The following is a 27,758-nucleotide window of genomic DNA, read 5'->3' on the forward strand; positions in this document are numbered from 1 at the left end:
GACATGAACTATATATTTTCAGTACTGGCAGTGAACATCGAAACGCAGCCAAAGTGAGTGCAGATTATTGGTTTTTACTGTTAGATCCCTAGATTTAACCAATTACATTAACGAATTACTCAATCGTTGTGCAACCATTTCTAAACGTAGTCCAAGAGCAATGGGAGCAAACTGAAGGATTGTTAAGCATTGCAACTGTCGCAAGTCAACTGCTGCATATTATTGTGCAATATATACGTGATAAAAGCTTCAAAAAGATAAAAGCGCGAATTTTGTTAGCATAACAAGATGTTTCGCAGTTCGACTAATTTTGACAAATTATTGGGTAAGCTTTGAAATTTATTCAAAATATCAGGAATTCTAAATTATTATTATATTAATCGCTTATAGATAAGGCGACGAGCCATTTGCAGTTAGAACCAGACTGGCCTACAATTATGCAAATTTGCGATCTTATACGTCAAAGCGATGTTCAGTAAGCGTAATTTTTTAAGTATCTTATATTTAGTATTAGTTTATATCTTTTATTGAACAATTAGAACACAATGATATATTGTTATGTATTTTATATATATATATATATATACACATATACATATAAGTATATACATGTATGTATACATGTATGTATGATGTATATATATGTATATATATGTACATATGCATAGAGAGAGAGAGAGAGAGATTAGGTTAGATTTTATTTTAAAAAAAAATTTATATTTTTATCACTATTTATTTTTAAATGTTTTACATATTTAGGCCAAAAGTTGCTCTTACTGCTATAAAGAAAAAGATGATAAACAGTAATCCACATGTAGCATTATATGCTCTACTGGTAAGATATAAATTTAAAAAAAAATTATGTTTATTATTTTCATTATTATTTATTAATGTTCACTTAGGTACTGGAATCTTGTGTAAAAAATTGTGGGACATTGATTCATGATGAAATTGCTACCAAACAATACATGGAACAATTAAAAGAATTAGTTAAAACCTCTCCACATGAAAATGTTAGATTAAAAACTTTAGAGCTAATACAAGCTTGGGCTCATGCATTTCGACATAGTCCTAAATATAGGACAGTTCAGGTGATAAATTATGACATGCTATAATTTTACTTTTTATATATAACTTTGCCTTATCTTTTTAAAGGTTAACTTTCTTGAGCAACCAAGTTAATTTTATGATACCATAAGTGAGAAATGATATACAGTAATTTCCTTGCAACATATAACTTTAATTTTTAGTTTTTTCTTAAATATAAATAATATTTTCATATTCTTAAAATTTGTAAAATATATCAGAAACTAAGATATCTTTCCAATATGTCATCTAGAAGTATAAAATAATTCATGAAATAATAATACTTTTCTTAGCTCTTACATGATAATTTCTAATAGCTAGAGTTTTCACAATTTATCAATTTTTATACAATATTATTATAATTCACTTTCTGGTATATTTTTGCATCTTCAAAGATTATGAAAATATATGCATTTTACTACAAAACTGAAAAATAAAACTATGTTACAAGAAAATTACTGCATTTTGTGCTTATAATATCATAAAACCGATATAACTGTGGCAAGAGAACCAAGCCTTAAATGTTCTTATTTGTTTTTTAGGATACATTAAATATAATGAAAGCTGAAGGTTATCAATTTCCTGTTTTAAAAGAAAGTGATGCTATGTTCAGAGCGGATACTGCACCTGCATGGGCAGATGGTGAAGTATGCCATCGTTGTCGCGTAACTTTTAGCATGGTCCAACGAAAACATCATTGTAGAGCATGTGGTCAAGTCTTTTGTAGTCAATGTTCAAGCAAGGTTTCTACTCTACCAAAATTCGGAATTGAAAAAGAAGTGCGGGTTTGCGAGGCTTGTTATGAACAAGTTAACAAGTTAGTGAAATTTCTATTTCATTTATCACACTTTATATTATTTGAATATTTCTTAAATGTTACAATTTTTCAGACCATCTACAACGCAGACCAAAGATACAGATCTCCCAGCTGAATATCTCAAAAGCACTTTGGCTCAACAGCAACAAGTATGTATTTACATTTTGAATATATAATAAGTATATATAATAAAAATATATTATTCATTTTATAAGCCAATATTTGAATAAACCAATTGTTAAATTGTTCTTGTTTGTAAACAAACAACTGGTGTCCTTATATTCACATTCAAACTGTTTTTGTAGCTAAATTAGTATATATTTAGTACTTAATATTTAAAATGAAATAAATATATATTTGAAGTTTGACAGAAATGAACTAGAAAGTTTAGTGCAGCCCAATGCAAGAACAGAAAACAAATCTATAATTTTACGAACTTTAAGTTTTTTTAAGAGAAGAAAAAAGATACCTCAAACTCTATCATCTTACCAAAATACAATAAAAAAATTAAGAATTAATTAACAATTCTTAAGAGATCTATATGATATTTGATCATCTTACTCTACCAATGAAGAGTCAAGATGATCAAGATGAGATATAAGATAAGAATATAGGATTAAATGACATATCTTTATTTTTAACTTCATAAAAGTATAAATTTATATAATGAAATTTTTTAATAATTTAATTTTTTCTGCAGTACCTTGCACAGATATTTTTGTATTTAAAATAATTACAAAGACATAATTAAAAATAACGTAATATAATTTCATAAAATTGCATTATTGTATGAATAAAATTTTATATGTATGATTTATTGATGTAATTATTATTATAAATATTAAATTTAATAGATACAAAAAGAAGAAATTTTTTTCGAAAATAATCTATTTTAGAATCTAATGTAATTCTTTGAAATAGTAATTGTTATATAATTAATTTTACATACATACACATACTTATAATTTATGTATACTTCATATTTTTATAGGTTCCAGCTCGAAAAACAGAAGAAGAATTGCGAGAAGAGGAAGAATTAAATCTAGCGATAGCTTTAAGTCAGAGTGAAGCTGAACAGAAAGAAAAAGAAAAGAAACGTGCTACAAGTGTTTTAAAATCCAATCCAACTCCTATATCTAGAACAACGTATTCTCCCCCACCATCACCTGTAAATCTTTTTGAAGTTTTCACCCTATTACATAACTTATTATCTACTGAAAAGCTATCTTATTATATAATAAAATATCAAATTATTATTATCTTAATACTCTTGGCAAAGTTTTTGTTTTATCTTGTATGTAAAATCTTAGGTCAATATCTATAGTTTCTGTCGTTATATTTAAGATCGTCTTAAATAAGTTTATATAGTCATCTTATTAGTTGAAATGTTATCTTAAGACTTTCTTAAATATAAAAATTGACTATGAATACTAATTGTAATCTAATTTTTCTCTTTAGGATCCTAGTCCATCACGGGTACAAGATGATGATGAAATTGAGCCTGAACTTGCTAAATATTTAAATCGCAAATATTGGGAACAAAGACAAACTGTAAACGAAGAGCATGGATCAAGAGTGGATGTGACTAGTCCATCTGCGCCTAATATAAGCAGTCCAATGCCTCAAAAACTTATACTAGTAAAACAAGAAAATGGCGAAATTGATACTCAAATGGAAGAATTTGTAAGTGGTCTGAGATCTCAAGTCGAAATTTTTGTAAACAGGATGAAAAGTAATTCTTCAAGAGGTAGATCGATTGCCAATGATAGTTCTGTTCAAACTTTGTTTATGAATATAACAGCTATGCATTCTAGGTATGTTTAATCATTAATTTTATTGATATATTGTATTTTTTATATTAATCACAAAACAATACTTCTTATAGATTATTAAGATATATTCAAGAACAAGATGATAGTAGAGTGTATTACGAAGGTTTACAAGATAAATTAACTCAAATGAAGGATGCTAGAGCTGCTTTAGATGCACTTCGGGAAGAACATAAAGAGAAGTTACGCAGAAAAGCAGAAGAAGCTGAAAGGCAACGACAAATGCTAATGGCACAAAAACTAGCAATTATGCGAAAGAAAAAACAAGAGTATTTACAATATCAACGTCAGTTAGCTTTACGAAAGATTCAAGAACAAGAGAGAGAAATGCAAATGCGTCAAGAACAACAAAAACAACAATATATAATGGGTAATTTTTTATTTTATTGTTTATTGTTTATTTTATTGTTAAGATTATTAAATTTTAAATCTATTTTATTTTTCTAGGCGGTTATCAAGCAGTTTCAGATTTTATGGGACATTCCCAAGGATCACCTGTCCGTCATGTTCATTATCCAACTCCTGGAGCTAATTACAATCCTATGTCACCCACAAATCAAGGAGTCTATATGTATGGTCAACCAACCATGAATCAATATCCTATGCAGGGTTATAATATGCCGTCAATGAATACTCTGCCGGTACACATGATGCCATCGCTTTCTAATCCGGAACAATCATCAGATCCATCCATTCAAGGGCAAGAAAATATTGGTCATGTGACTGTATCAGGCCCAGGAATAGTAAGCCTACTAATTTCTGTATATTTACCGATTTTCCTATTGGAAAAAATTTAAATATTTATAAATATTTTTCCAGATGCCACCTCAAATGACACCACCTATTCAACAGCTTCAACCACCGGGTAATCATCAGATAGGCCCTCAACAAGGTTCTACGGTACTTGTGTCACAAGGGCAAACTTCAGCAGGCCGACCTCATATACCACCTCAACAATGTGCTTCATCTCAAATCCCACAGCAAGCTCCTCCTCCAACTCAGATTGGATTATCTCCAATACCTCAAGGACACATGGGTCCTTCATCAGGTCCAGTAACTTCGGGTAGCCACATATCTAATAGCACTGTCGTTGGTATACCACCGCAAATAGGATCACAACAAACATCCGCATTACCTGGTACCCAAGGATCTTCAATGCCAGCGCATGTTTCTAATGCTGTTATTTCGTCTCAACCTTCGGGTGTTATTCAAGTGCCTGCCGGAACTGGCAGTGAATCTATTCCTGCAACAAATCGAACTTTGCCTGGTTCTCAAACAATGCAAGGAATGACTCAAGTTCCACCTGTACAATCAATGCAGTTTCAACCTGTTCCTCCAATCTCAACTACAACCACAGAAATTTCGCAAGATGAAGAAAATGCAAAACCTAGAACAGCAGAGCTTATCTCTTTTGATTGAATACATAGTATTATTTGATATATTTAAAATAAAAAAATGTCTTTTTTTTCTAAATTAAAGCATTATATTATTAAGATATAATTGCGTATTTTATCAAAATGAAATTTTGCCTCTGGCAATAAAGTTATGATTTTACATTTATTAATTATTGACTTATAATATACTAAAATATTTTAGAAAATATCTTAGAATAAATTATGAATATATATTTAAAGGAACATTACATTAGTAGGATAAGAAAGATGTGAATCTACTATAGATTAATTTTCTCTCATTTATATATTACAATTTATGATACCAAAATTTTCTTGCTACGTTCCTTAAAAAAATTGTTTATATATCTATGCATATATGTATCCTGGGATGTACTCTAATATATAAAATAAAATAAAATAGATACAATTTCTAATACAATTTAATTATTATGTATATTATATTACATTAATATAAGAAAATTATCTCTCCATCCCTCCCTGCTTCTGAGATGTTTTTCTTGTGTTTTTTGCTTTCATATTTCATATGCATTTCGATCATGCACATGTGGTCACAGAGTATGCATATATGCTACATTTTTTTTTATATAACAGATTTTTTAACCCTCAGTAATAGATTACGAAGAAGAACACACAAGGAAGATAGAGGACCTGTGCTAAATTCCTTGCGAAGTTGAAGGCACTATTTTACCTTCCAACCGGGAGCAACCCCTCCTCCTCAAAAAAAACTTCATCATCAATATATGATATTTTACTTGGCGAAGCAGAGCGATTTATTTTTGCCAGATTTTTTTGTTTTGTGCAAAAACGCATCGAACGAGCATCATAGTTTCATCCATATTTGGGGTGAGAGGTATAAACTGTATAATTACCTCTTTAACATATGGTGTATTATGACATAAATTAAAACAAGATTATCATTACTCATATTTAAAACAATTTATTTTAATCCTTCTCTTCCCGCCTTCTCTTTTATAAGACAAATTTTAATAATTTTTCCATGATTTTACATAAATAAAATTATTGCTTTTATTCAGAAATTTGAGACATAAGATAACATGTATAGTATACACTATATTTTTTAGATGAAATTATTTATTTTACCCATTGTCCTTTATATAAATTAAAATATGATATATTTATCAATAAGAATCCTCAGTGATTTTCAAGACAAAGAAAAGTTTACAATGATTTAATAATGTCATTTAATATCTTCCACTTTTCCCTTTCTACATTTTTTTGTGTTAGTAATAAAAATTTTCATTGAAGTAAATTTATTTAACATTTGTTATTACCATCACATATTTGACAAAAATATAAAAATTAAAGTTTAGTAATTATAAAATAAAATGTTTATACTAAGAAGATTTTATTAAATTATTAAATTAGTTAAACAGATTTTCTTCGTTTACTTAAAAGTATTACATACACATTTTCATTCAATCTTTAAAAATTTGTAAAAGATGCATTTAATTTGAATTATTAATTTGCCAAATTAATTATTGCAATCACACAGTTTCCACTTGACCTTTCCTACGTGGCTTTGGTTCTTGCCCTTGTGGAGACGTAAAAGATGTTTCTTCAGAATGTTTTCTAATTACAGATAAAGACTCGGCGTTATTTGAAATAGTATCTTGACTATCCCTCCTTTCTGAGCACATCTGCGGTACATTTAATCCATTGGACGTAAGAGAGGCTTTTCTAATACATATGTCCTCTAAAGGAATCTCCTCACTTCGTGGTCTTGGCATTTTAGGCGAACTGTCTCTAGATCGCAAACCATTTTCATGACCTCTCTCGTTCGAATTGACATCGTCACGTTTGGAACTCGACGATGCTATTGGCCTAATATTTTCCCTACGCATTTGAGCAGCAAATCCAGGAACTTTATTCACCATAAACATTGGCCTTGTCTGATCCCTTTGGGGTCTCTGACTACGTCCAACACCTAAAAAATTTAAATTAATCATTAGCAAAAATTCTGTTAACTAACTCCAACTTTAAACTTACGTTCATATCGTAAACTACGCAAGGCATAATTAGGTGGAGTTGAACAATGAGGCATACTTGTTGGTATATCTAGCAATCTTGCAATCTGATTCATTTTCTTTTGTCTTGCTTTTATTCGTCCCTTTGTCAATCTAGATCATTTAACCAAACTCAATTTAGTTAATTAAAACAATTAATTATAAGACTTTTCTTGAAATATATTATGAAACTAACCTTTGTTTGGCTGCCATACATCGAATATGATCATCAAAAATAAATTTAGCCGATAGTAACGGTATACGATTGCCTGTGCTGCTACTTAATGGTTTGTAAATTGTCAGATATAGACATCTTGAATCATCTTTGTCACCGGCCACATCAATGTCTTGTAAAAAACCAACTAACTTTGCAACACCCCATCCAAGCTTGCTAATATCAGGTTCCACAAGAATTAATTGTACAACATCGATAACTAAGAAACGCCGAATTTTTTGGCCATCTTTCCATACAACAGTACATGCAATCAAATCACTATTATCTGTAAATAAAGTTATAAGTGACAAATCTTATGTTTATTTAATTTTACTTAATCACAAGCAATAATAAAAAAAGATATTTCAAAAGATATTACAAATAAAAAGATATTACAAAAGATATTACAAAGATATTACAAAAAAAAGATATTACAAATATTGCAATATTTAATTGCAACAATTAACTTTGTCACTCTTTTCAAATAATTAATTAGATATATGAAACGAATAATTTTTACTTAGATCAAGAACGTTGTTAACTTGTACACAGTTAACTGGATTGGTCAATGGTAATTGAGTTTCTACTTCCATATTTAACGTCAAAGATAGTTCTCTTATTAAGAAGAAAACCCTTATTGCACGTCGTGCTCTTTCCACCTGTATAATCATTGTCTTTTTTTAATACATTAATACAATTTTATCATTTCCCTAATTATATATTCATTTAAAAATATTATAATTTCTTTTCATTTTTATATACCTCACCACATGGGAGCCTCTTACTAAATTCAATGCCAGTCATAGGTGTGCCTGTAGGAGGCAACAAAATATTGCTATCCATCATTAACCACTCGACATTCAACGGTCGTTTTTGTATTTCATTATATTCATCTTCAAACATATCCAAAAAGATATCTTCACTCTAGAAAAAAGTGTATGTATGTATGTATGTATGTATGTATGTATGTATATATATATATATATATATATATATATATATATATATAATACATATATATATATATATTTTTTGTATGTACGTGCGTGCACGTGTAACACACGCGCGCGCGCGCGCGCACATATACATGCACACGCACGCACGCACATACGTACGTATAAAACGTTTGTAGGAGACAAAAAAAAATATTTATATATGTATCTTAACATCTAATGATATTTTAATGATAATCAACACACCTTATAAAAGTTTTTTAACAGAGATGTACTTTGTTCTTTTGCAGCTTCAATGACTGCTAAATGTGATTCCCGTAATAAGCATTGTCCTTCAGATACCGTTAATTGTATTAACAACTTGATAGTTAACTCTAATGTAACGAGTCTTACTTTGGAATCTAACAAAAAATTGATATATATTCTTGTTCAGCTATTTCTTTAAATTCTTTGTAATCACTAAATTCGTACATTATTACAGAGAATATAAGAAAATATATAGTTAAAAATATAAAAATACGTAGAATATATATATGATATACAACTCACTCGTTTGACAGCTTAAAGTTATAATATGAATCAATCTGTCCATGAGTAATTCATTATATGAATTTTTTGCCAACGTATTATTATGGAATGGAAACAAAATTATACCCAGAATTTTACGACTTATACCCTGTACAAATAACAGAATTAATTTATTATATAAAAAACATTAAAGAATAAAGTGGATCTTTTTATCAGAATATATATATATATTATATATATATATATATATATATATATATATATATATATATATTCTGATAAAAAGATCCACTTTATTCTTTAATGTTTTTTATATATATATATATATATATATATATATATAATTATATATTTTATATATATATATATATATATATATATAAAATATATAAGCACACATACATATACTTAGTGAATGGATATGTATATGTATATATGTATATGTATATATGTATATATACATACATATAATTACCTGGTTATTAGCTAAAGCATATAATAAACAAAGTGCAAATAAGGCAGCATAGTCATTTTCTATGCATAATAAGGAATTTATTATTGTTTCTAGAAATGGTTTTTTTGCTAAAGATTCATGTATATCATTCTGACTTTGTTGAGGTATTAAAGGACTCTCTAATGCTAATCGTTGCTCTTTCTCCTCATCTGTCACATTTAATTGCTTCATTTCTTCTAAATTCTCTTCACTTGAAATGCTTGTATCCGCTGATGTACTCACTAAAGTAGGACTATTTATTGAGTTTGAAACGTCACTAAAAGATGTACTTGGTTGATTAAATTCTTGTGATTTGTCAATTGTGTTTTTAACTATTTCGTTTATATGTTTTATATTTTTTTCTTGATTATAAAATTCTTCAGCTGTTGAGTGAGTTTCATTTAAATTTTCCAAAGATTTATCCAATGTTTCTTTTGGTGGCGAAAAAATGACAGACTTATTTGATATTATATCTCCAAATTTTTCAAGAACTCTATTTGTTCCAATTTGGATCATCTCTAAATCAGACATAAGCATTACAGCTGCTAATGTATGTACAAGAGGTTCATGCGATACTATTAAAAAGACTTGAGAAAGTAGAAAAAGTGCTACCACAACACTGACATGTTTTCTCTCATCCTAAAAATTAAAGTTACTTATTATTAAAAAAATAAATTATTAACAATATTATATCGTCTCAAAATTTATGCATGTAGAAAATGTAGTATGATTTTCTGTGTCAGAAAAAGCAACTTTCTCTTAAGAAAAATTACGTTCATGCAGTAATTTTTAAATAAAAGCAATTTAAAATTAACATGTTCCAAGTTTATGCATTAAGACCAATGTACATTATTTTTTTGCTATTTCTCTAAAAAATTTATGAAAATTACGATATTTTTAAATATCATTATTTTGAATATAATTTATTTAAGAAAGTTTTCCAATATTATTTTTTGTGGATGAGATTTTTGCTATAATTGATATTGATTTTTGATATAAACACATTTATATCTAATTTAGTTTTAACTGTTGCTTAAAAAAAGATCAGATAACAACTCGGAGTAGCAATATTTAGATATGCATAACTATTATAAAATTTTTAGAAAAAAATAAAACAACTATATCTCTAACTCTTGATTTATCTGTAACTTAAAATATTTATTTGTCAGTTTTAAATAATACTCATTTAAAAACTATTTGAACGGAATTTTATCACAAAAAAATGTTGATTCTTCTGTTAAAGTAAATCTGTCCAAGTTTTAGCTTATAAATCAAATGTTTCCACTTGTCCATTGTCTTTTAGAATAAGATAGAGAAGGAAAGAAAAGACATTTTGCTCTATTAGTTACGACACATAAATCAAGGCGCTAATATCTATCTTTTTCTATTTCTTTTTTCATTTCAGTTTACGAAACAATAGAGAGATGGAAATATTTGGCTCATAAGCTAAAATTTGAATACGCTTATTCGAGAGCATCACATAAAAAACATTCTATATTTATATAACTTCAAAACATTCTATATATTGCTTGTTCCTATCATAAAAAATAATGAAAATTCAATTCCTACCTGAGTTTGGCACAAAACATTTTTGTGTTTCATCAGAGAATAGACATACAATGGAACTAGTAATTTATGTAATAAATGTTCCGATAGAACTTTATTCAAGTCTGATATATTCAAACACAAAATATCGTTTAAATAATGCAAATGATCCAAATGTTCGGCAACTAAATCTGATAATCTATTTTGACTCTGATGACTAGAACAGAATACATTTTATTAATAACAGAATAACAGAATAACAGAAAAAAAAGAGACTTTAATATTGATACTTACTCAGCATCAGTTCGGACGCAGATATCTAACTCTATAATATGATCACCAATAAACCACACGAGATTACTAAAATACGGTGCAGCTGTGCGATCTCTTATAAAAGCTAACATAGATGCATCTTCAACACGATACACATTTAGCGTCAGAGTTCTCACTGCTATACGTACCATACCTTCTGAATGATTGAAAAATTTGATTGCTTCTGTGTATAGTGGAAAATCATTGGTGTGCTGATAACAGAAGAAATTTATCATAATTCTCTCAATGAATAAATAACTTCAATATAATCAGACCTACATTTTATGTATCTTATTATAAAAGCCATATTCTAATAATAATCAAACACAGAAGACAAACACAGAATATTATTTGTATACCTCGTTTACCTCGTTATAAAAGAAATGAATGGTATGTGCATTTAATTTCAAACTTAATGTCTTCAAGAAACTAATATAATATGCCATTACTTCTTCATCACTAAAGTCAAATTTGTGTACTATTATACTGTTTACATGATTGTTGCTCAATAGATAATCTAAACATAAAAAATAAATTAATCATTAAAGATTATCATTATTTAATAAAAAAGAAATATTTCTATAAGACTCACATAAGGATGTCTCATTGCGTATATTTTCAAATAAAATATTTAATGTTTGAAGCAATTGAACACAAACATAGCTTCCACATTTCTGTTTCATAATACGTAGAAAAAACGAAAGCATGTTCTTCTCCAGAAAAAAGCTGTGAACATATTATATACTTTATTAATCATATATTTTTATATTAAGTATTAATTTTGATTTAATTCTAGAAATATCATTTATTAATAAGAATCAAAGAATAAAACTGTTACTATATTCTACTTACTCAAAGACACTGCTATCATTTTGATCACCCCATATGAGAATCTCAGCTATCGAACGCAGAGTTTCAACCAATAAACCTCTATTATTCTCAGACACAGTCTGATTCTTTGACAAGACATTGTACAGATATCTAAAGACAACATAAATAAATATATAAATATATCTTGTCAATAATCTTGTTATATAATGATGATATCAGTCAATATTTATATTCACTTAAGATGTTCTGGAGAATGTGGGTTTTTGGGCTTCCAAAGTCCACCACCGAACCAGCTCCGACTGCGAAACATTTTCAATTATCTCAAGCAAGGGACGTGCCTGTATTCGATTCCATTCAATTTTTACTTCCTGATAGTAAATGCTTTTTTCTCACATGACAAAATTAACAGTCGTCAAAATTAACAGTTTCATCGAGTTTGTACTCATATAAATTAGCAGATATGCTAATAAACAGATAACTAGTATGAGTATAGCGATCCTTACATTTTATTGCTTAGAGTCAAGATTTTTTTTTACAGAGTTCTTGTTTGCCTATATGCACGTTAAACTCTCAATCAACCATTGTTTTAAACCCAATAATATATTAATTTTATTCCTCCGGTAAAATCATTTACAGATATTGAATTTTATATGATATAAATCAGAGTTCAGCTTGATACAATTTCTTTTTCAGAAGTCATGACTGATAAGTGGAGTTACTAATGTCAGACATTAGGTTGGGTTAGTACATCGATATATCATAGTATACCACCATATATATCTATATACACACACCACATATACTATATATTATATAGAGATAGGACCTAAAGCCATATCCATAAAAAAAAAAAAAAAATTTAAGCCGGCGGCACACGCTGCTTTCTCGGCTGCTAGATTTCTTGCTGAATTTACATGCTTAGGCTGCCTTCCCATGCAACGTAACTTGCATAACTTGCATATCTTGCGTCAACCAATCAAATCATCTAATAAAAGTCTAGGCGGATTTGTATAGAATAGCTGAGACGATTTGATTGGATGACACAGGTTATGCTTACGGAAGTTACACCGCATGGGAAACCAACTGATCTTTACTTACATCTGTCACGTGTAGTAATTTTCATTTATTCTGCTTAATTGTTCCATTTGTAATTGTTCCACTTTCTTGATTTATTATAATGATAAAGCGTTATCAACAATTGATTAAAATAATCAGCGAACAATTAAAAAGAAGTGGAATGTATAACGCAAAGGGAATTGCGGAAAATGTCGCAGAAGAAGTGCAGAGTAAGTTTACCAATGCACAGAATATCGCGACCAAACAATATAATATCATTGCAAAAGTAAGTAGTAAATATATAACATAAATGTATTTTTATTTTGTTCAGTCACCTTTTCTGCATAGCGAGACACGTATATGTACACACACACACACACACACACACACACACACACACACACACACACACACACACACACACACACACACACACACACACACACACACACACACACACACACACACACACCCTAATGCATATGAAATCTCATCGCTTTTTTGGAATCGATTTTTAACCTTATTTAGGACTGTTGATATAAAATATTCTTTTTGAATTGTTTAGTTTTTTTATATTTATGTAATGATATAATTTTTTTCCTATATTTCCTGTGAAATAATATAAATCAAATTATATATCCTAATATCAATTTAAAATTGTATCCAGACGTTTTACTTTCAATTATTAATTGCTTTGAATTCTTTGTGTGTGGTGTGTATACGTATATGTATCTTGCATATACAGAAAAAAATGACCGAACAAAATAAAAATATTTTTACTTTATATTTTGATTGAAGAAAAAAATCTAAGTTTATTCTAAGTTTATTCAAGAACATAAAGATTTCTTAAAACGAAAAATATTTTATAGTTAAAATTTTATACAATAAGACAATCATATAAAATTAATTTTTATGTTGTAGAAACTTAATAACCAAGTTATCATGATACAAGATTTAAACATTAAAGCATTAGAGTCAAACATACCATTGTCAGGAAAAATTGTTAAATGGTGGCAACGGTACAACCAGTTGATAGGATTAGATACGGTTGAGGCAGCAAGAAGACAAATGATTGCTCTTCAAAATAAATTGTTTGAGTGTCAGGATAACAGGAGAACTTTGAATAAAGAATTAACAGATATCACTTATAAATTACAAGATATCTATGCAGAATTAGTTCAAACAAAGCGAGATGATCCTAAATATGTGCAATTAACAATAGTAGAACACAAGTATTTACAAGAACAAAAGAAAGTAATTAACCAGCAAATGTTATCTGAGAAAGAAGAAAGAGATAATTTTACACAATTAGCAACGGCTATAAAAGAATATCATGATAGTCAAAATTTACATGCGCAAAAATATAAGTATTTATCTTTCTTTGCTTCTGCTGTATTAGCAATTGCATCATTAATTGGTTCAATGATGCTTAATAACAAGAGAATACTAGATGTACGAAATACTATACAAACGGCACAGGAAAAAAACGAATTGTTACTTCAAGCAAATACGAATGAATTATCTGATATTAAAAAAACATTGCATTCGCTCAACATTACATTTTCCCAACAATTAGCAAATATCAAGAAGGAACAAGAAAATAAGGAAAACAGCAATAAATCCAGTACATCTAATATTGCGCCTAACATTATACCTAATATTTTTATGACTTCTGCTAAATATTCAGCAAATTTATTGATTTCGGGATTGAATTATTTCAAAAGAGGAATTTATGCAAGTGGATAATATATTTTTTATAAGTAACACAAATAATTTATGTGTATTATTAAAAATTTACAATTACTCAATGTGGTTCAATTTGCAAATCTTATATCTCTTTCTGATATAATGAAACAAGATATTTATGGAAATTTTTGTAATAGGTAACACATATTACAATTTATATTAAAACTTGAGATTACACACATATATACTGTGTGTGTGTGTGTGTGTGTTTATATAAATATAAATATATATATATATATGTACTGAAGTGTACATGTATGATATATAGCTAATATGCAAATATATATTGAGAACAAAATACAAAGTTTTGTTTTGTAAGATAATAAAAGCCATGTTTTGTATATGTCAAGCCAAAAACTTTATATCCTTTATAACTGAGACAAAATGTAAAGATTTATTTTTAGATATTGTATGTGTTATAATATTATATAATCATAACTGTCAATTGTAAATCTATATGTTAAATCATCTATTACATTGTAATGTAAACTGTAAATATATATATTAATAAATGATTTTATATATCTTATTTAGCCATTCAAGATTTTGTAAACTGCAAATTATTATTGAGTTGAGTATTATGTCACAATACATACAAAAAGATATCAGTTCCAAGTGAATAATCAACACATAGATTTTTATTACTAAAATTTTTAGATAATTAGATAATAGATGATAATTGTGAGGATTAATCACGATCATTGCATGCAAAAATAAAATAATTAAGAAATTATAAGTTATGAATTCCATGATTTCCATTCCATTCCATCTGGTGGTTTTCTCTCAACTGTTTTTCGTCCTACTTCTTCCCAATTTGTACTTAAGACAGTTCCACCAGATTCTAGCTGTATTTCACAAAAAAAAATATATATTAATATCAGCTGTATTAAATAGGTTATACATATATATCTAAATTAAATTTCCAATTATAATTTAAAAAAAAAAATCAGCATCTTACATGCATATAGTTTTTAACATATTAATTTTCATTGGCAAATATACAAAGTCATACATAGAAATCAAATTTACTTCATTAAGAATTTAATTTTGATTAAAAAAAACAAATTATTTCATAAAGTTAATTTCATTTCGTTTGTTATGTTTAATTTGATAATAAAGGATATTTTACTTACAAAGGACTTATTCATTGCGCGCCTTACTTCATCTGATCCATTACCATATATCTTTTGGAAGAGAGCATTCACTGCAGCCTCACCTTCAGTTTCTTCTGCTGCCTCTTGTCGTTCTATTTCTTTTTCTACCTTATTCCAATCTCTTGGTATTTTACAAGAACTTGGATATTTAAACGGTTGTTCTCTTGGAGCTTGGAGTATTTCTAAAATAGTGTGTATAATTTTAAAAAAATATTACTTGCATATATATATTATATCATAATATTACAAAAGAAATATATAATAATCAAATAATAAAAAATATAAATTGAAGATGTTATATCATTAACAATTATAGATATTAAACATTATTAACAATATAAGTTTGAATATCATCTTGAATATTTGCTAAATATTGTGCAAAATTGTTTAACAATCCACTTTTTCATATATAATTTTATATTTATCAAATTCCATGAAATAATAAATAATTTTATAATTTACATTATTTGTTTATAATCTACCTTTTGGTATAGGTTTTACTGTACATTGCACTGGATCTCCCTCTAGTGTCATCCATTTAATATCCTTCTGTTTTTTTAATTTAATTTCTATCTTAGATGGCCATACTTTGTATGAACATTGTTCTATCACTATAAAGTTAGCCAAATCTAATTCTAAACTATATTCATTACCAGATGGCAACTTGGCAGATACACTTAACTGAAAAATTTAATATGATAAAAGTTGAAATATTTAAATAATATTAAACTTGTTTATAGTTTTATTTATCTAGCCTTATTTATCAACAACTGTTTCAATCTGTAATATTATATCTGTATAAATTTGTAATATTAATTTTTATAAAAATAATCATAAAATATTTCAATTTAGTTACTATATATGGCTAACCAGACATCTCATTAAATATCAAGTTATCTAAAAATAGTTTCAAAGAGATATATAAGAAATATTATGTCTTCAAATATAATTATATCCTAAACAATGTCGTTCAATACTATATTATCTACTCTATTATCTACTAGCAAATAGATTAATAAAGATACATACAGTACTTTCTCCATAAATGATTTTCACATTTTCTGTATTTTTAGCAAATATCGTTATAATAACATGAGTCTCTGTTTGATACCACTCATATTTTATCTTATCTTTAGATATGGGCATCTATAAACATCATCAATCATACTTTAGTCTCATCATTTTTTTTGAGGTTACATATTTACACTAAGTTACTCATATGTACTTACCTTGTCGGCTTCAATTTGGGTGGCAGTTTTATTTGCATCCATTCTTTTCACGTTTATTATTCGATTATATTACATAACAACAAAACGGTTAAACTCAATGCTAAATCGACAACTTTCAATCTTCTGGAATCTTCGTGTCATTATATACCTTGGAGGCAGGAGGAGGGAAGATGCTGCAAAATAAAGGCTATAGCTGCGATCCATTCGCTGCTACAAAAGTAGTAGTATTTAATTGACCAATCAGAACAAAAAATAGTATAAACTGACCAATCAAAAATGTTTTGAAGCATTGAATGTTTTGTAGCACCAAATGGATCGCATTTTATGGCACAAAAAAAAACGTAAACAATAAAAAAATTTAAACAATAAGCGAATCACAGCCAATCACAGTCGAGAACGTAGCAATAACATATGGTGCTTTCTAGCAAATGACACAAAAATGTTTACACGGGATCTGTTCCTTTTAGTTGAACTGGCTGCACTAGTTCACAGTTTATCTTTTAGCGAATTCAATTGGGCGCACCAGTGTGAACTGAGTGTCGTCCTTCTCACTTTTACCAATATCGATAGAAGTGAAAGAGGGAGCACTCAATCGAATTCGCTATTTCTTTTTTTACACTGGAAGAAAAAAGATAAATTCTAAACTGAGTGCAGCCAGTTCAGCTAAAAAGAACAGATCCACGGGGTTCTAATGCGGAATCTTGCGTTCGATTGGTACATTCTTTTAAATCTAAAAATGTGTTCCAATTAAATGCAAGAAATCACTAATTACGGTTGTCACTAAATCGGATTAACGTCACCGTGCAAACTTATGGCTCTCGCACCTGACTCGCCGCGAGCGATGAGCGATACCCAATGAGAGCTTTGCTTTTTCATCCATGATCCAATCATATCAAAGATTTTTACAACAATTGCAAAGGCCATTGCACGTGAAAAAATTTTAATCGTAATCGTAATCGATCATAAGCAAATTGATCAATCAGAATCAATTATTCTCCTAATCTAAAAATAATCGATTGTAGTTGTAGTCAAGTCGCTTACGACCTTACGATTACCACTAAAATTTTTTCACGTGCAATGGCCTTTTCTCTGCCGAACGCAGCCATTTTATTTTATAATTCGTCTAGTGTTTATGATTACGATTAGATTTCCTAAAAGGGCAAAGTGACACTTTTTCTTTCCAAATCTTTGTTTTTATGCGAAAATATATTTCGATTGAATATATTTTTATTGGAATTTAAGCCGAGTAAGTGAAACCAAACATTCATCTTTGAAATTATATTTTATTTTATTTCACATTTCAAGACGTTAGATTTAGCAGTCATGATGTGTATTTATATAAGAATAACTCTGCAATCTGATTCGCAAGTGGTCTATCTTCGAGTGAAAAGTTATCATGAACGCTTCTTGTATGCGCGACAGCAGCTGTTCCATTTTCTAGAGGCGGTGTAGCTTCTAGCTATATACGATTGCTACATGCCAAAACTACAGCACTGATTTCAGAATGGCGACTGTCTTCGCGTAAAGTGAGCTCGTTTCTTATTTGCTTGTGGCTTCGTGCAATTGACGTGTGTACGCGGGATCTCCTATGCGACCGTGACACGGAGCTCACCGAGAATGATAATTGACAATCCGGATCAGTTCAAGGCGTGGCTCACCGCTGTGCTGGAGCCGCTGTAAGTAGGCCAAATCTACCCCTCTGAGAGAGTGCACCTCTACGCTCTATGTGTATACGCATTTGGTGTCGTAAATGGCCGTACATGTGGTGCGTGTATTCCCTGTGTGGCATGGTATTTATACGGGATGCATTGGCAACTGTTCTTTCTCCCTTTTCTCGGATGATCCTCACGACGACGGTCTTTGCATCTATCTTTGTCTGGGAAATAACCATCTTTTACATACCTTCTATTTTTTTTTTTTTTTCCATTTTTTTTATTGATTTGTCAGTCAGTTGCAAATATTACATTTTGGCTTTGTGTTATATTACTAATTGTTTGTCCTTTGTTTAATATATTACATATAGCAATAGTAACATATAGCAATAGTACGCATTGTCGTATTAAGTAAATTTCTGCTTTTAACAACCAACAGTTATTGTACAATTGATTAAAATGATCAGAAAATTATTTTTCAAATGCCGATATCTTTCAGTATTCCTCTAATAGATATTGAATGTCTTGAATGTTTACTTTAATATCCAATTTTAATTTTCAATAAATAGATTGTGTGTGTGTAAATAAATATGGTATTGTAATTTTTCGTTTAATTATCTCGTTTGTTTTATATAATTATTTAAAGAAAAAGTATACTTTTTTTTGCCTAAAGATTATACAAACGATATAATTTATTGTTTGTATTGTTCTTGTATCAAATCTTATAAAGTGTTTATTTTAAATGTTCCATTTGTATTACAAGCATTATAGTTGATACTAATAAATAAAATTATATATTTTTTATATTTATTTTATTAAAGATCCTAAATTTTTTTATTTAGAATAAACTGCTAGCTTAAGAAAGAATGTTTTGATATCCTTTTTTTTCACTTTTGTTACAAACTATAAGATTTATATGATTATATGATCTGGTTGAAAAATTAAAAAAAATAAAAGCAAAATAGTTATATCAACAGTATATATAAACAGTTATATCAACAAGTTACAAAAAAAAGATAATTTTTATTCAATATAAAGCACCTTGTTGTGAAAATAAAATATAACTAGGTCATAAACCAAATTATTCAGTAATAGTCTATAATATAATAATAATTCACAAACTATATAATTTTGAAATTATCTGATTGATACCAGTAATGTATATGTGACATTGACATCCCTTTTCTTCCATGTATCATCAATACTGTGTTTATTGTATGTATATATATACTATAAATATAAATTCTTTATATTTCTTTTTATAATCTTTTTTCTTTTCTTTTTTATTCTTTACTTCTAATGATACCAATACAACATGCATTTATTGAATGCATGAGAATTTTTCAAAAATTTTAGTAAAATATTAAGACTATGATTATTAAAATTAAAACTAATAATTTATATGAATAGTATAACATGAAATTATTATAGTGATGTGTCAAAGAATGATGGATATAGATTTTGTGTGTGTGTGTGTGTGTGTGTGTGTGTGTGTGTGTGTGTGTGTGTACACATGACGCACACATACATACACACATACACACACACACACACACACACACACACACATACGCATACACACGTACATTATATATATTTATATAAAATATAATCTGTGTTTATCATTTAACATGTTTCCTATCACTTTAGTTTCATATTGTACTATCCATGTATATTATTGATTTTAATAATATTTTATTTTAATTTTGCAAATATACATGTATGTGTGTATGTGTGTGTGCGTGCACGTGTAAAATAGTTATATATAGCTATAGATAATATTAATTTTGAAGATCAAACGTTCATATATGAAAAAATTCTTAACAAATAATAATTTAAAATGTGTGTGTGTGTGTGTGTGTGTGTGTGTGTAAAAGATAAATTATAAATTTTTTTTTTAAATAATACATTCGCTAAACACTTTTAAATAATTATTTTGTAGAAACATTTTTTTATCTTTATTACTGTTTATTATTAAATAATTTCTTTTGCTAGATGTGATGCGGATCCTGCTGCACTGGCGAAGTATGTCTACGCTTTGGTTAAAAAAGATAAAACTTTAGAAGAATTACGCGGTGGCATGGTTGAGCAATTGGATGTATTTCTTCAACAAGGTACATATGTATAAAATATTTGATAATTGGATAAATAGAATATTTGATTATTGTTATCCTGTATATTAAAAATGCATTATAATTAATGTTTCCAGAAACCAAAAACTTTGTGGAATTGCTCTTTAAAACACTGGAGACTCAGGAATATATACTTCCACCATCTAAGAGTGATCCGGATGGTGGTGGAACTCCACCTGGAATAAACCCACCAGCTCCAGTTGTATCATCAACAACAGAAAAAATAATGGATACAACAATTCCATTAGTACCTATGATTACAAATCCCCCAGCTTCACTTCAAATTAATGGATCTACGCCTGCTGTAATTAGTAAGCGCGAGACTAGAAAGTCTGATTCCGATAAGGACAAAGAAAAGGAAAAACGTTCTCGAAGCAGGTAAAACAATTTTATGTTTTTTGGAGAAGAGATTAAATCAATAGCTTATAAAAATAAGAAGAGCGTAAAAAATATGCAAAAATTTAGTAAATTTTAATAAGATATAATTTTATTAAGATATATATTGTGAAACTCCAATGTTATCATATATAAAATATAGGAGTGGAAGAATGAGATCAAGAACACGATCACGATCACGCTCATGGGAAAGGGATAGACGTAGATCTAGAAGTAGGGAACACATCCGGCGTGATAGAGAAAGAGATAGAAGTCGTCCATGGCGAAACGAATCTCCACCGATCAGTACCAGACGACATGATCGCAGGTGCGTTTATATTTAGAACATCTAACAAAACTTAATACAAATTTTATCACAAAAAATTTGTATCAAAAAACATTTGTGATAAATCTCGATTTTGATCAATCAAATCTTGATCAATTTGACTATTTTCAATGCTTTGAAAAAAATTTTTCTGAGAATTATAGCTATTTCGGTAATTTTTTAATATTGTGTAGTGTATATTAGATTATTCTTTTTATTGTTTACTAATTGTTTATTGATATTTTTTAATTTTTAATTATTGATTTCTAATTATTGATTTCTTAATTTTTAATTATTCCACTGTCTTTGAACTTTTAAATTATTTTTTAATATTTTATCATGTTTTTATTTTTTAGACGTACTAGAAGTCGTAGTACATCACCCATACGACCTAGGATACGCGATGGTCCAGATAGTCGCGATCATCGAGCAAGGTTCAGAAACAGATCTCCGACTCCACTTCGATCCCGTTCGCGTTCAAGATCAATAGAGCGAAAGAAGATTGATCGCTTTGAGAGGATAGAGATAGATAGAACGGATCGAATCGAGGGAAGTCCTGGTGATGGTACACCGACCCAAGATAGTAATCATGGAGATGTAGACATGAGACTGTCTACAACTAGTCAATCAATACAAAGTGTTGTAGCTGTTGCGAGTAGTATTCCAAATAATCAGACAGGTTCTTTTCAACAACAAGCAAAAAGACGTTGCAGAGATTTCGACGGTATGTACCTTGATAATTTAAAGAACTCAGAATAACTTATTTAAAAAATTATCAAAAGTTTTTGCGTAGGTTTAAAGTAGTAACAAAAATAAAGTGGCTCTTGACATCAAAAGAAATATGTATTTTCGCTAAATGGCATCATATTTAAATGTTAATATTTTATACTTATGCTTGTAGAAAAAGGATATTGTATGAGAGGTGACCTTTGTCCTTATGATCACGGTACAGACCCAGTTGTGTTAGAAGATGTAACACTTACTCGTGTTTTGAGTTTTGGACCACATAGCACTCAAGCTCCAGGAACAGTTCCAGTAGCCACGGTACCGGAACCTCCACAGGGTCCTAATGGTAATCCACCACCGCCACATCTTCCCCTTTCCAGTTTACCACCCTCTCAGTTAAGAAACCATCATTCTAACATGGGTATGTATCTCTACAGTTTGTAAGAGCGATATTTATAATCAGTTTAAGATCATTTTAAGATTGTTTCAACCATTTATAAAATGACCATGAACTTATTTAAAATGATTTTAAATATAAGAATAGATTGTGAATTTCAGTCTAAGTTTGGTACCTCAATTACTTAATATAATATTATAGTAATTAGTAATATTTAAGTAATTTCTTTAAAACAATTTTTTTTTTGTATATATACAGGGTGTTTAATAAAGATTAGGATTTCGTATTTACTCCGGAAGGATGACGTTTTTTGAAAGAAATATTTTAGGCAAAAGTTATAAAGTTGTAAAAAGATCGATTTATTGATTTTATTAGTGCGACTTTGGGTGGACATGCCAAGATCATAAAGATCAACTGGAGGTTTTCATTTAAAAAAACAAAGTTGACCTTTATATGATCTCAGAATGTCTATCCAAGGTCATACTAATAAAATCAGTAAATAGATTAATAAACAGATCTTTTTATAATTTTACACTTTTGTCTGAAACATTTCTTCCAAAAACGTCATCCTTCTGAGTAAATTCGGAATCTTGACTTTTATTGAACACCCTATATATTATTGAACACCCTGTATATTATTGAACACTGTATATTATTAAAAGAAATGTTATTGAAAATTAGAAAATCAAGTTGAAATGAAAATGGACAATTTTCAATCATTTAATTTGAAATAATAGCCTTGGATAGAAGGAATAAACTGTTAAAATTTAAAAGGGGTTTGCCACTTTTAAAAAGGCTGTGTAACAAATTCAATTATTGCTGTTACTCGGCATTACAGATTGGTTTTCTTACTCTGTTCAATTCATATTGTGAGCATAGCTGTCAGCACAAAGATTGTATATTTTATCAATTTATATATGTATTCATGTATGTATTTAGCTATTACATAACATCTTTCTTTATGTCAACAGCTGCTCGTAATATGTAGCATATACATAATTACAGTAAATTGATCCAAGTTTTATATTTCATTTAATATTTTATATTTAATTTTATATTTAATTAAAAAGTATATGTCAGAAAATAAACAATGCGAACATAGCACATAGTTTCTAGTATATACACATATAATTTTGTAATTTAAATAAATAACACAAGAAAAAGAAGCGATATTATAATTGTATATTATATCACTACTAATTTACAAATGTATTATATGTTCTGAAGTATAATAAATTAAATATGTCAGATGCTTTTACAGAATATAATCCAGATGCGCCTAGCATGGAGCCACGAATGTCATGGGGTAGACATCCACAACCCACACCTGGAATTTACGGCAGGGGACAAAGAGAACTGATCAGTGTACCAGTTATTCCCCATACAAATTCATCAGAAATAACTCATACTCAAAGCAATCCTTTAAAACGCAAACAAACATTCGACTTTAATCGACTGGGACCGAAACAGAGAATGGTACATAATCCGGCTAATTGTTCTCTTGAACTGAAAAAAGTCCCACGAAGTTTAAACAATATAACTCAATTGAATAATCATTTTTCCAAATTTGGTAAAATTGTAAATATCCAAGTTAATTTTGGTGGCGATCCTGAAGCAGCGTTAGTTACCTTCCAGCTGCCAACCGAAGCAAAATGTGCTTATAGAAGCACAGAGGCTGTGTTGAATAATAGATTTATAAAAGTATTTTGGCATAATAATGTCAATAATAATGCAGCTGGCGGAGCTATCGAAAATGTGCCACCAGGTAAGATAGCACTTTTATCATCCATAATAAATATTATAAAATTGCCGAACGTCATTTATATAACGAAATTATTATATCTAGGTTGCCGTCCTTCTGTGAAAGAAAGGCTAGGCGCTGCGGTAACATTACCTGCAAAAACTGAAGATAATGAATACGTTCCTACGCGTCGTTCGACCGAGGAACAAATCACACAAACTTTAGTTCCAACTTCACCTAAAGCTATCGTTCCTAGTCGAGAAGACAAAGTTCTCGCGATAAAAAAAACGCAAGAGATATTAGCGGCTAAAGAAACATTGAAAAAGAAGCAAGAGGAAAAGCGTAAAGAAGCATTAAAGTTAACAGCTGACTTGCGCAAGAGGAAACAAGAATTATTAGATAAGCATCTAATCGAACTGCGCGCCCTGATCGACAAGGCTGAAAAGAATCCAGAACAAAAGGACTCGATCATGCCGACGATAAAAACTATGCAACAATCAGTCGATAATTTACGCAAAGATTTAGCCACGAACGGTCAAGTAGGCGGTAACAAGTCGCAGGTGAAGTCCAGAGAACAAGCGCAAAAGGAGATACTAGATGCCGAGTTAGATTTAATGACTGCACAACAAGAAGGCCAAGACGCAAGCGAATTGCAGAAAAGATTAAATGAGCTTCGAGCCCAAGCAGCCGCGTTGGGCTTAAACACAAACCCTAGCGTGGGAAGAGGTACAAAGGCCAATCGGATCGCGCGTGGTACTCACTCGTTATCTTATAGAGGCCGTGGTAGGGGAAGTTTCACTCATGTCTCGGTAGATCATCGGCCAACGAGTCTTCTAGTCTCCGGTTATGAAACTGAAGAAAAAACAGAAGTTCTAGCGCATTTTCAAGTAAGATTTATGCATTCATAATATTTATAATACTTTAATAGATAGATCTTATATATAAGACTTTAATAGATCTGTCATTCAGAAATAGCTAAACCTAATATATAAACATTTTATATGCTTAAAATACTTTATTATTTTTTAAAATTACTTTAGCTATAAAAAAATTATCTTTTTACAAGAAGATAAATAAATGATCGAGTGCTCTCTATAAAAAATTAATTTATTACAAGATATTATAATTATTATAAGATTATATATTATTACTATACCTTATAAATATTGTAAGATAAAAATTTTCACACTTATATTGCGATAGCTCCGTTCATAGAGCACAAAAATAAAAATTTTGTTGATAATTTAATCCTCGTCTAAAGCGATCCAAGCTTAGTTGGAACTTGATTATACTTGAAATATAAAAATATATGTATTATGTATTTGTTACAATATATAACTTCTAATAATATGTAAAGTTTATATCTCGTTTTTATTAATATTTTTACAAATATATAATATACGGATAATATTGCCAATTATTTTTGTGTTCTAGCAATTTGGTGAAATAATGAATCAAATAGTAGACGACGCGACTCCTTCGATCGTAATTAATTTCAAGTCAAGAAAAGAGGCTGAAGTGGCTCTGGTGAAAGGACGCACATTTCAAGACAGACTGTTATCAATAACTTGGGTATCTGGCCATCATTTGCATCGGGGAGGAGCTGGTACTAACTCAAGCGCATCTATACAACTCTCGCGTTCTGAACAAATTGCGCCTGTCACAGATGAAGACATTGATTTAGAAGTAAGTTTAACATAATTTCAAATATAATTTTAATTTTTATAATTCGTATAGTACATTATAGAAATAGTTTTATATAAAAAAAGATATCAAAGAAAAATTGTGTATTTTAATGATGTGGATAATAATTTAGAATTTGTATTTTTTAAGATATTTAGAGTTTTATTTAATGAAAACTTTTTACGATTACCTTTGATTTCGTAAATAGACGAAATAATAATTAGGAAAAATATAAATAATAGTAGGAAAAATTTCAGTTTTATTTAAAATTTATATGTGTGCTACTGATGTAACATTGTTTTATATATAACAAAGAAATTCATTTAATATATTTTGCGACTGTCTTTATATTTTCTGTTCTTTTTGACGTTTTAATAGAAGTTTAATTTGATTTTCTAGGGCACGGAGGCGTTGCTTTTAGAGGAAAATGAGGAGGAGGAAGATGAAGACGGAGAGCCACGCAGCTGGCGGCGATAGCAGCATCAGCGTCAGTGCCGTTTGTGACAGGAGCTTGATGTCAAATATGACGACAGTGTGATTCTCCGGGCCGATCATCGTATGCGACCTGTTACTTACGCCTACTTCGCTGCACCGCCGATTAATACATTCATTGCCATGATTTTCACAAAGGAATCGAATTACATCGTGCTCATCAGCATTATCATGTGTGTTACACTATTTGTTAATATTATTGAATATAATATACACATGCGCACCAGTGATGGTACAATGTACCATATTTAAGCAGCGCATCATGAATAGAAAAAGAAAAGAAATCAACACATAAGTTTCCAAACAAAAATAATTAACCAAAATTTATCCTTATTATTTGTAGAATAAAATCGCTATGTTTTGTATGGGAAGAAACAAAAAAAAACACACCTGTCATTCTGACAAGTCCTCTTCTTTTATACGTAGAATTTGAATCGTTTTTCTAGCTCTTGTTGTTTTAAAGGCTCGTTAATGCGGTAGACGGATTTAGGATAAGTAGGAGCTTGTAATTTCGAGAATTCTGAACTTTTTCATTCGAAGATGAGGAAACTATATTTGTAATTTATATAATACAAATAGGTATCTATATTGTATGATTCAATCATAAGTCGTAACATTTCGCTCGACTGGCTGTTGACTTTTATCTATTGTATCTATTTAAAACGGTTCTTGTAATAATGAAACAAGTACAATGTATCCTTCTTTGTTTGTTTTTAAAAGATATCAGTAATTTGATTGCTGAAAATCATTATGTATGCACGCGCGCGCGTGTGTGTATGTATGTATGAGTGCGTGTATGTGTGTATAAATATTTCGCGCATTCTTTACATAAATTCTTTTAATTGAGACTAAAGTACTGATATATAATTTTTATAAACCATTCCGTATCAAGGTAAGTATATAACGATTATAAATAATAAATATTAACGTACAAAATTGCATGTTTCAAAACATAATCATTCCAGATATAAATTTTTAATAAAGTATAAGAATAAAATTACTT

The 27,758-nt window shown here is 29.2% G+C and overlaps 5 protein-coding genes across 9 annotated transcripts; 3 read left to right on the top strand and 2 right to left on the bottom strand.

Annotated features, from left to right (window-relative positions):
• The first annotated feature begins 129 nt into the window (after nt 1-129).
• Hrs (Hepatocyte growth factor regulated tyrosine kinase substrate) lies at nt 130-5,570 on the top strand. Its single transcript, XM_011643235.3, has 11 exons — nt 130-325; nt 391-475; nt 760-835; nt 903-1,091; nt 1,629-1,903; nt 1,977-2,052; nt 2,895-3,071; nt 3,362-3,717; nt 3,789-4,102; nt 4,180-4,475; nt 4,552-5,570. Exons 1-11 carry the CDS (start codon nt 289-291, stop codon nt 5,149-5,151), a joined length of 2,481 nt encoding a protein of 826 aa, XP_011641537.1. The 5' UTR covers nt 130-288; the 3' UTR covers nt 5,152-5,570.
• Nucleotides 5,571-6,332: 762 nt separating this feature from the next.
• ema (C-type lectin domain containing ema) lies at nt 6,333-12,970 on the bottom strand. Of its 3 annotated transcripts, XM_089080186.1 has the most exons (15): nt 12,551-12,970; nt 12,284-12,346; nt 12,069-12,197; nt 11,809-11,942; nt 11,576-11,733; nt 11,199-11,428; nt 10,929-11,121; nt 9,342-9,998; nt 8,888-9,014; nt 8,585-8,739; nt 8,148-8,309; nt 7,906-8,044; nt 7,368-7,671; nt 7,155-7,285; nt 6,333-7,092 (listed from the first exon to the last, which is right to left on the bottom strand). In XM_089080186.1, the coding sequence occupies exons 4-15, from the start codon at nt 11,921-11,923 to the stop codon at nt 6,653-6,655; spliced, it is 2,811 nt and encodes a 936-aa protein (XP_088936312.1). In that variant the 5' UTR covers nt 11,924-11,942; nt 12,069-12,197; nt 12,284-12,346; nt 12,551-12,970; the 3' UTR covers nt 6,333-6,652. The 3 variants fall into 3 exon arrangements, with proteins under 3 accessions (XP_088936312.1, XP_088936311.1, XP_088936310.1); XM_089080185.1 differs by having other exon boundaries at nt 11,585-11,733; nt 12,284-12,970; XM_089080184.1 differs by having other exon boundaries at nt 12,284-12,970.
• A 124-nt stretch (nt 12,971-13,094) lies between these two features.
• Nucleotides 13,095-15,378, top strand: LOC105429961 (mitochondrial potassium channel). Of its 2 annotated transcripts, none has more exons than XM_011643230.3 (2): nt 13,095-13,389; nt 14,025-15,378. In XM_011643230.3, exons 1-2 carry the CDS (start codon nt 13,225-13,227, stop codon nt 14,847-14,849), a joined length of 990 nt encoding a protein of 329 aa, XP_011641532.2. In that variant the 5' UTR covers nt 13,095-13,224; the 3' UTR covers nt 14,850-15,378. The 2 variants fall into 2 exon arrangements, with proteins under 2 accessions (XP_011641532.2, XP_011641533.1); XM_011643231.2 differs by having other exon boundaries at nt 13,137-13,333.
• On the bottom strand, nt 15,184-17,415 carry Sgt1 (suppressor of G2 allele of skp1). The gene is made up of 5 exons (XM_011643232.3): nt 17,233-17,415; nt 17,033-17,149; nt 16,486-16,684; nt 15,983-16,185; nt 15,184-15,694 (listed from the first exon to the last, which is right to left on the bottom strand). The coding sequence occupies exons 1-5, from the start codon at nt 17,272-17,274 to the stop codon at nt 15,587-15,589; spliced, it is 669 nt and encodes a 222-aa protein (XP_011641534.2). The 5' UTR covers nt 17,275-17,415; the 3' UTR covers nt 15,184-15,586.
• A 1,288-nt stretch (nt 17,416-18,703) lies between these two features.
• On the top strand, nt 18,704-27,608 carry swm (Zinc finger protein swm). Of its 2 annotated transcripts, none has more exons than XM_011643228.2 (10): nt 18,704-18,908; nt 20,880-20,998; nt 21,094-21,394; nt 21,555-21,719; nt 22,073-22,440; nt 22,618-22,863; nt 24,089-24,604; nt 24,686-25,467; nt 26,015-26,266; nt 26,663-27,608. In XM_011643228.2, the coding sequence occupies exons 1-10, from the start codon at nt 18,850-18,852 to the stop codon at nt 26,738-26,740; spliced, it is 2,886 nt and encodes a 961-aa protein (XP_011641530.2). In that variant the 5' UTR covers nt 18,704-18,849; the 3' UTR covers nt 26,741-27,608. The 2 variants fall into 2 exon arrangements, with proteins under 2 accessions (XP_011641530.2, XP_011641531.2); XM_011643229.2 differs by having other exon boundaries at nt 24,101-24,604.
• The last annotated feature ends 150 nt before the right edge of the window (nt 27,609-27,758 follow it).

This window comes from Pogonomyrmex barbatus, unplaced genomic scaffold, assembly GCF_055798465.1.
Source record: "Pogonomyrmex barbatus isolate J1 unplaced genomic scaffold, ASM5579846v1 scaffold3, whole genome shotgun sequence".
Classification (NCBI taxonomy): domain Eukaryota; kingdom Metazoa; phylum Arthropoda; class Insecta; order Hymenoptera; family Formicidae; genus Pogonomyrmex; species Pogonomyrmex barbatus.

Bases quoted from the DNA above. Each gene is read 5' to 3' on its own strand.
- Hrs (XM_011643235.3), top strand. From the start codon at position 289: ATGTTTCGCAGTTCGACTAATTTTGACAAATTATTGG. The intron at 476-759 runs GTAAGCGTAATT...TTACATATTTAG, and splicing joins ATACGTCAAAGCGATGTTCA to GCCAAAAGTTGCTCTTACTG. The intron at 2,053-2,894 runs GTATGTATTTAC...ATATTTTTATAG, and splicing joins CTTTGGCTCAACAGCAACAA to GTTCCAGCTCGAAAAACAGA.
- ema (XM_089080184.1), bottom strand. From the start codon at position 12,357: ATGTTTCGCAGTCGGAGCTGGTTCGGTGGTGGACTTTGGAAGCCCAAA. The intron at 8,740-8,887 runs GTGAGTTGTATA...ATTTTTTGTTAG, and splicing joins AACTTTAAGCTGTCAAACGA to ATTCCAAAGTAAGACTCGTT. The intron at 7,286-7,367 runs GTTAGTTTCATA...TAAATGATCTAG, and splicing joins TGTATGGCAGCCAAACAAAG to ATTGACAAAGGGACGAATAA.
- LOC105429961 (XM_011643230.3), top strand. From the start codon at position 13,225: ATGATAAAGCGTTATCAACAATTGATTAAAATAATCAGCGAACAATTA. The intron at 13,390-14,024 runs GTAAGTAGTAAA...TTTATGTTGTAG, and splicing joins AATATAATATCATTGCAAAA to AAACTTAATAACCAAGTTAT.
- Sgt1 (XM_011643232.3), bottom strand. From the start codon at position 17,274: ATGGATGCAAATAAAACTGCCACCCAAATTGAAGCCGACAAG. The intron at 16,685-17,032 runs GTATGTATCTTT...TAAATTTTTCAG, and splicing joins TCATTTATGGAGAAAGTACT to TTAAGTGTATCTGCCAAGTT. The intron at 16,186-16,485 runs GTAGATTATAAA...ACACTATTTTAG, and splicing joins AGTAAAACCTATACCAAAAG to AAATACTCCAAGCTCCAAGA.
- swm (XM_011643228.2), top strand. From the start codon at position 18,850: ATGATAATTGACAATCCGGATCAGTTCAAGGCGTGGCTCACCGCTGTG. The intron at 21,720-22,072 runs GTGCGTTTATAT...TTTATTTTTTAG, and splicing joins ACCAGACGACATGATCGCAG to ACGTACTAGAAGTCGTAGTA. The intron at 25,468-26,014 runs GTAAGATTTATG...TTTGTGTTCTAG, and splicing joins AAGTTCTAGCGCATTTTCAA to CAATTTGGTGAAATAATGAA.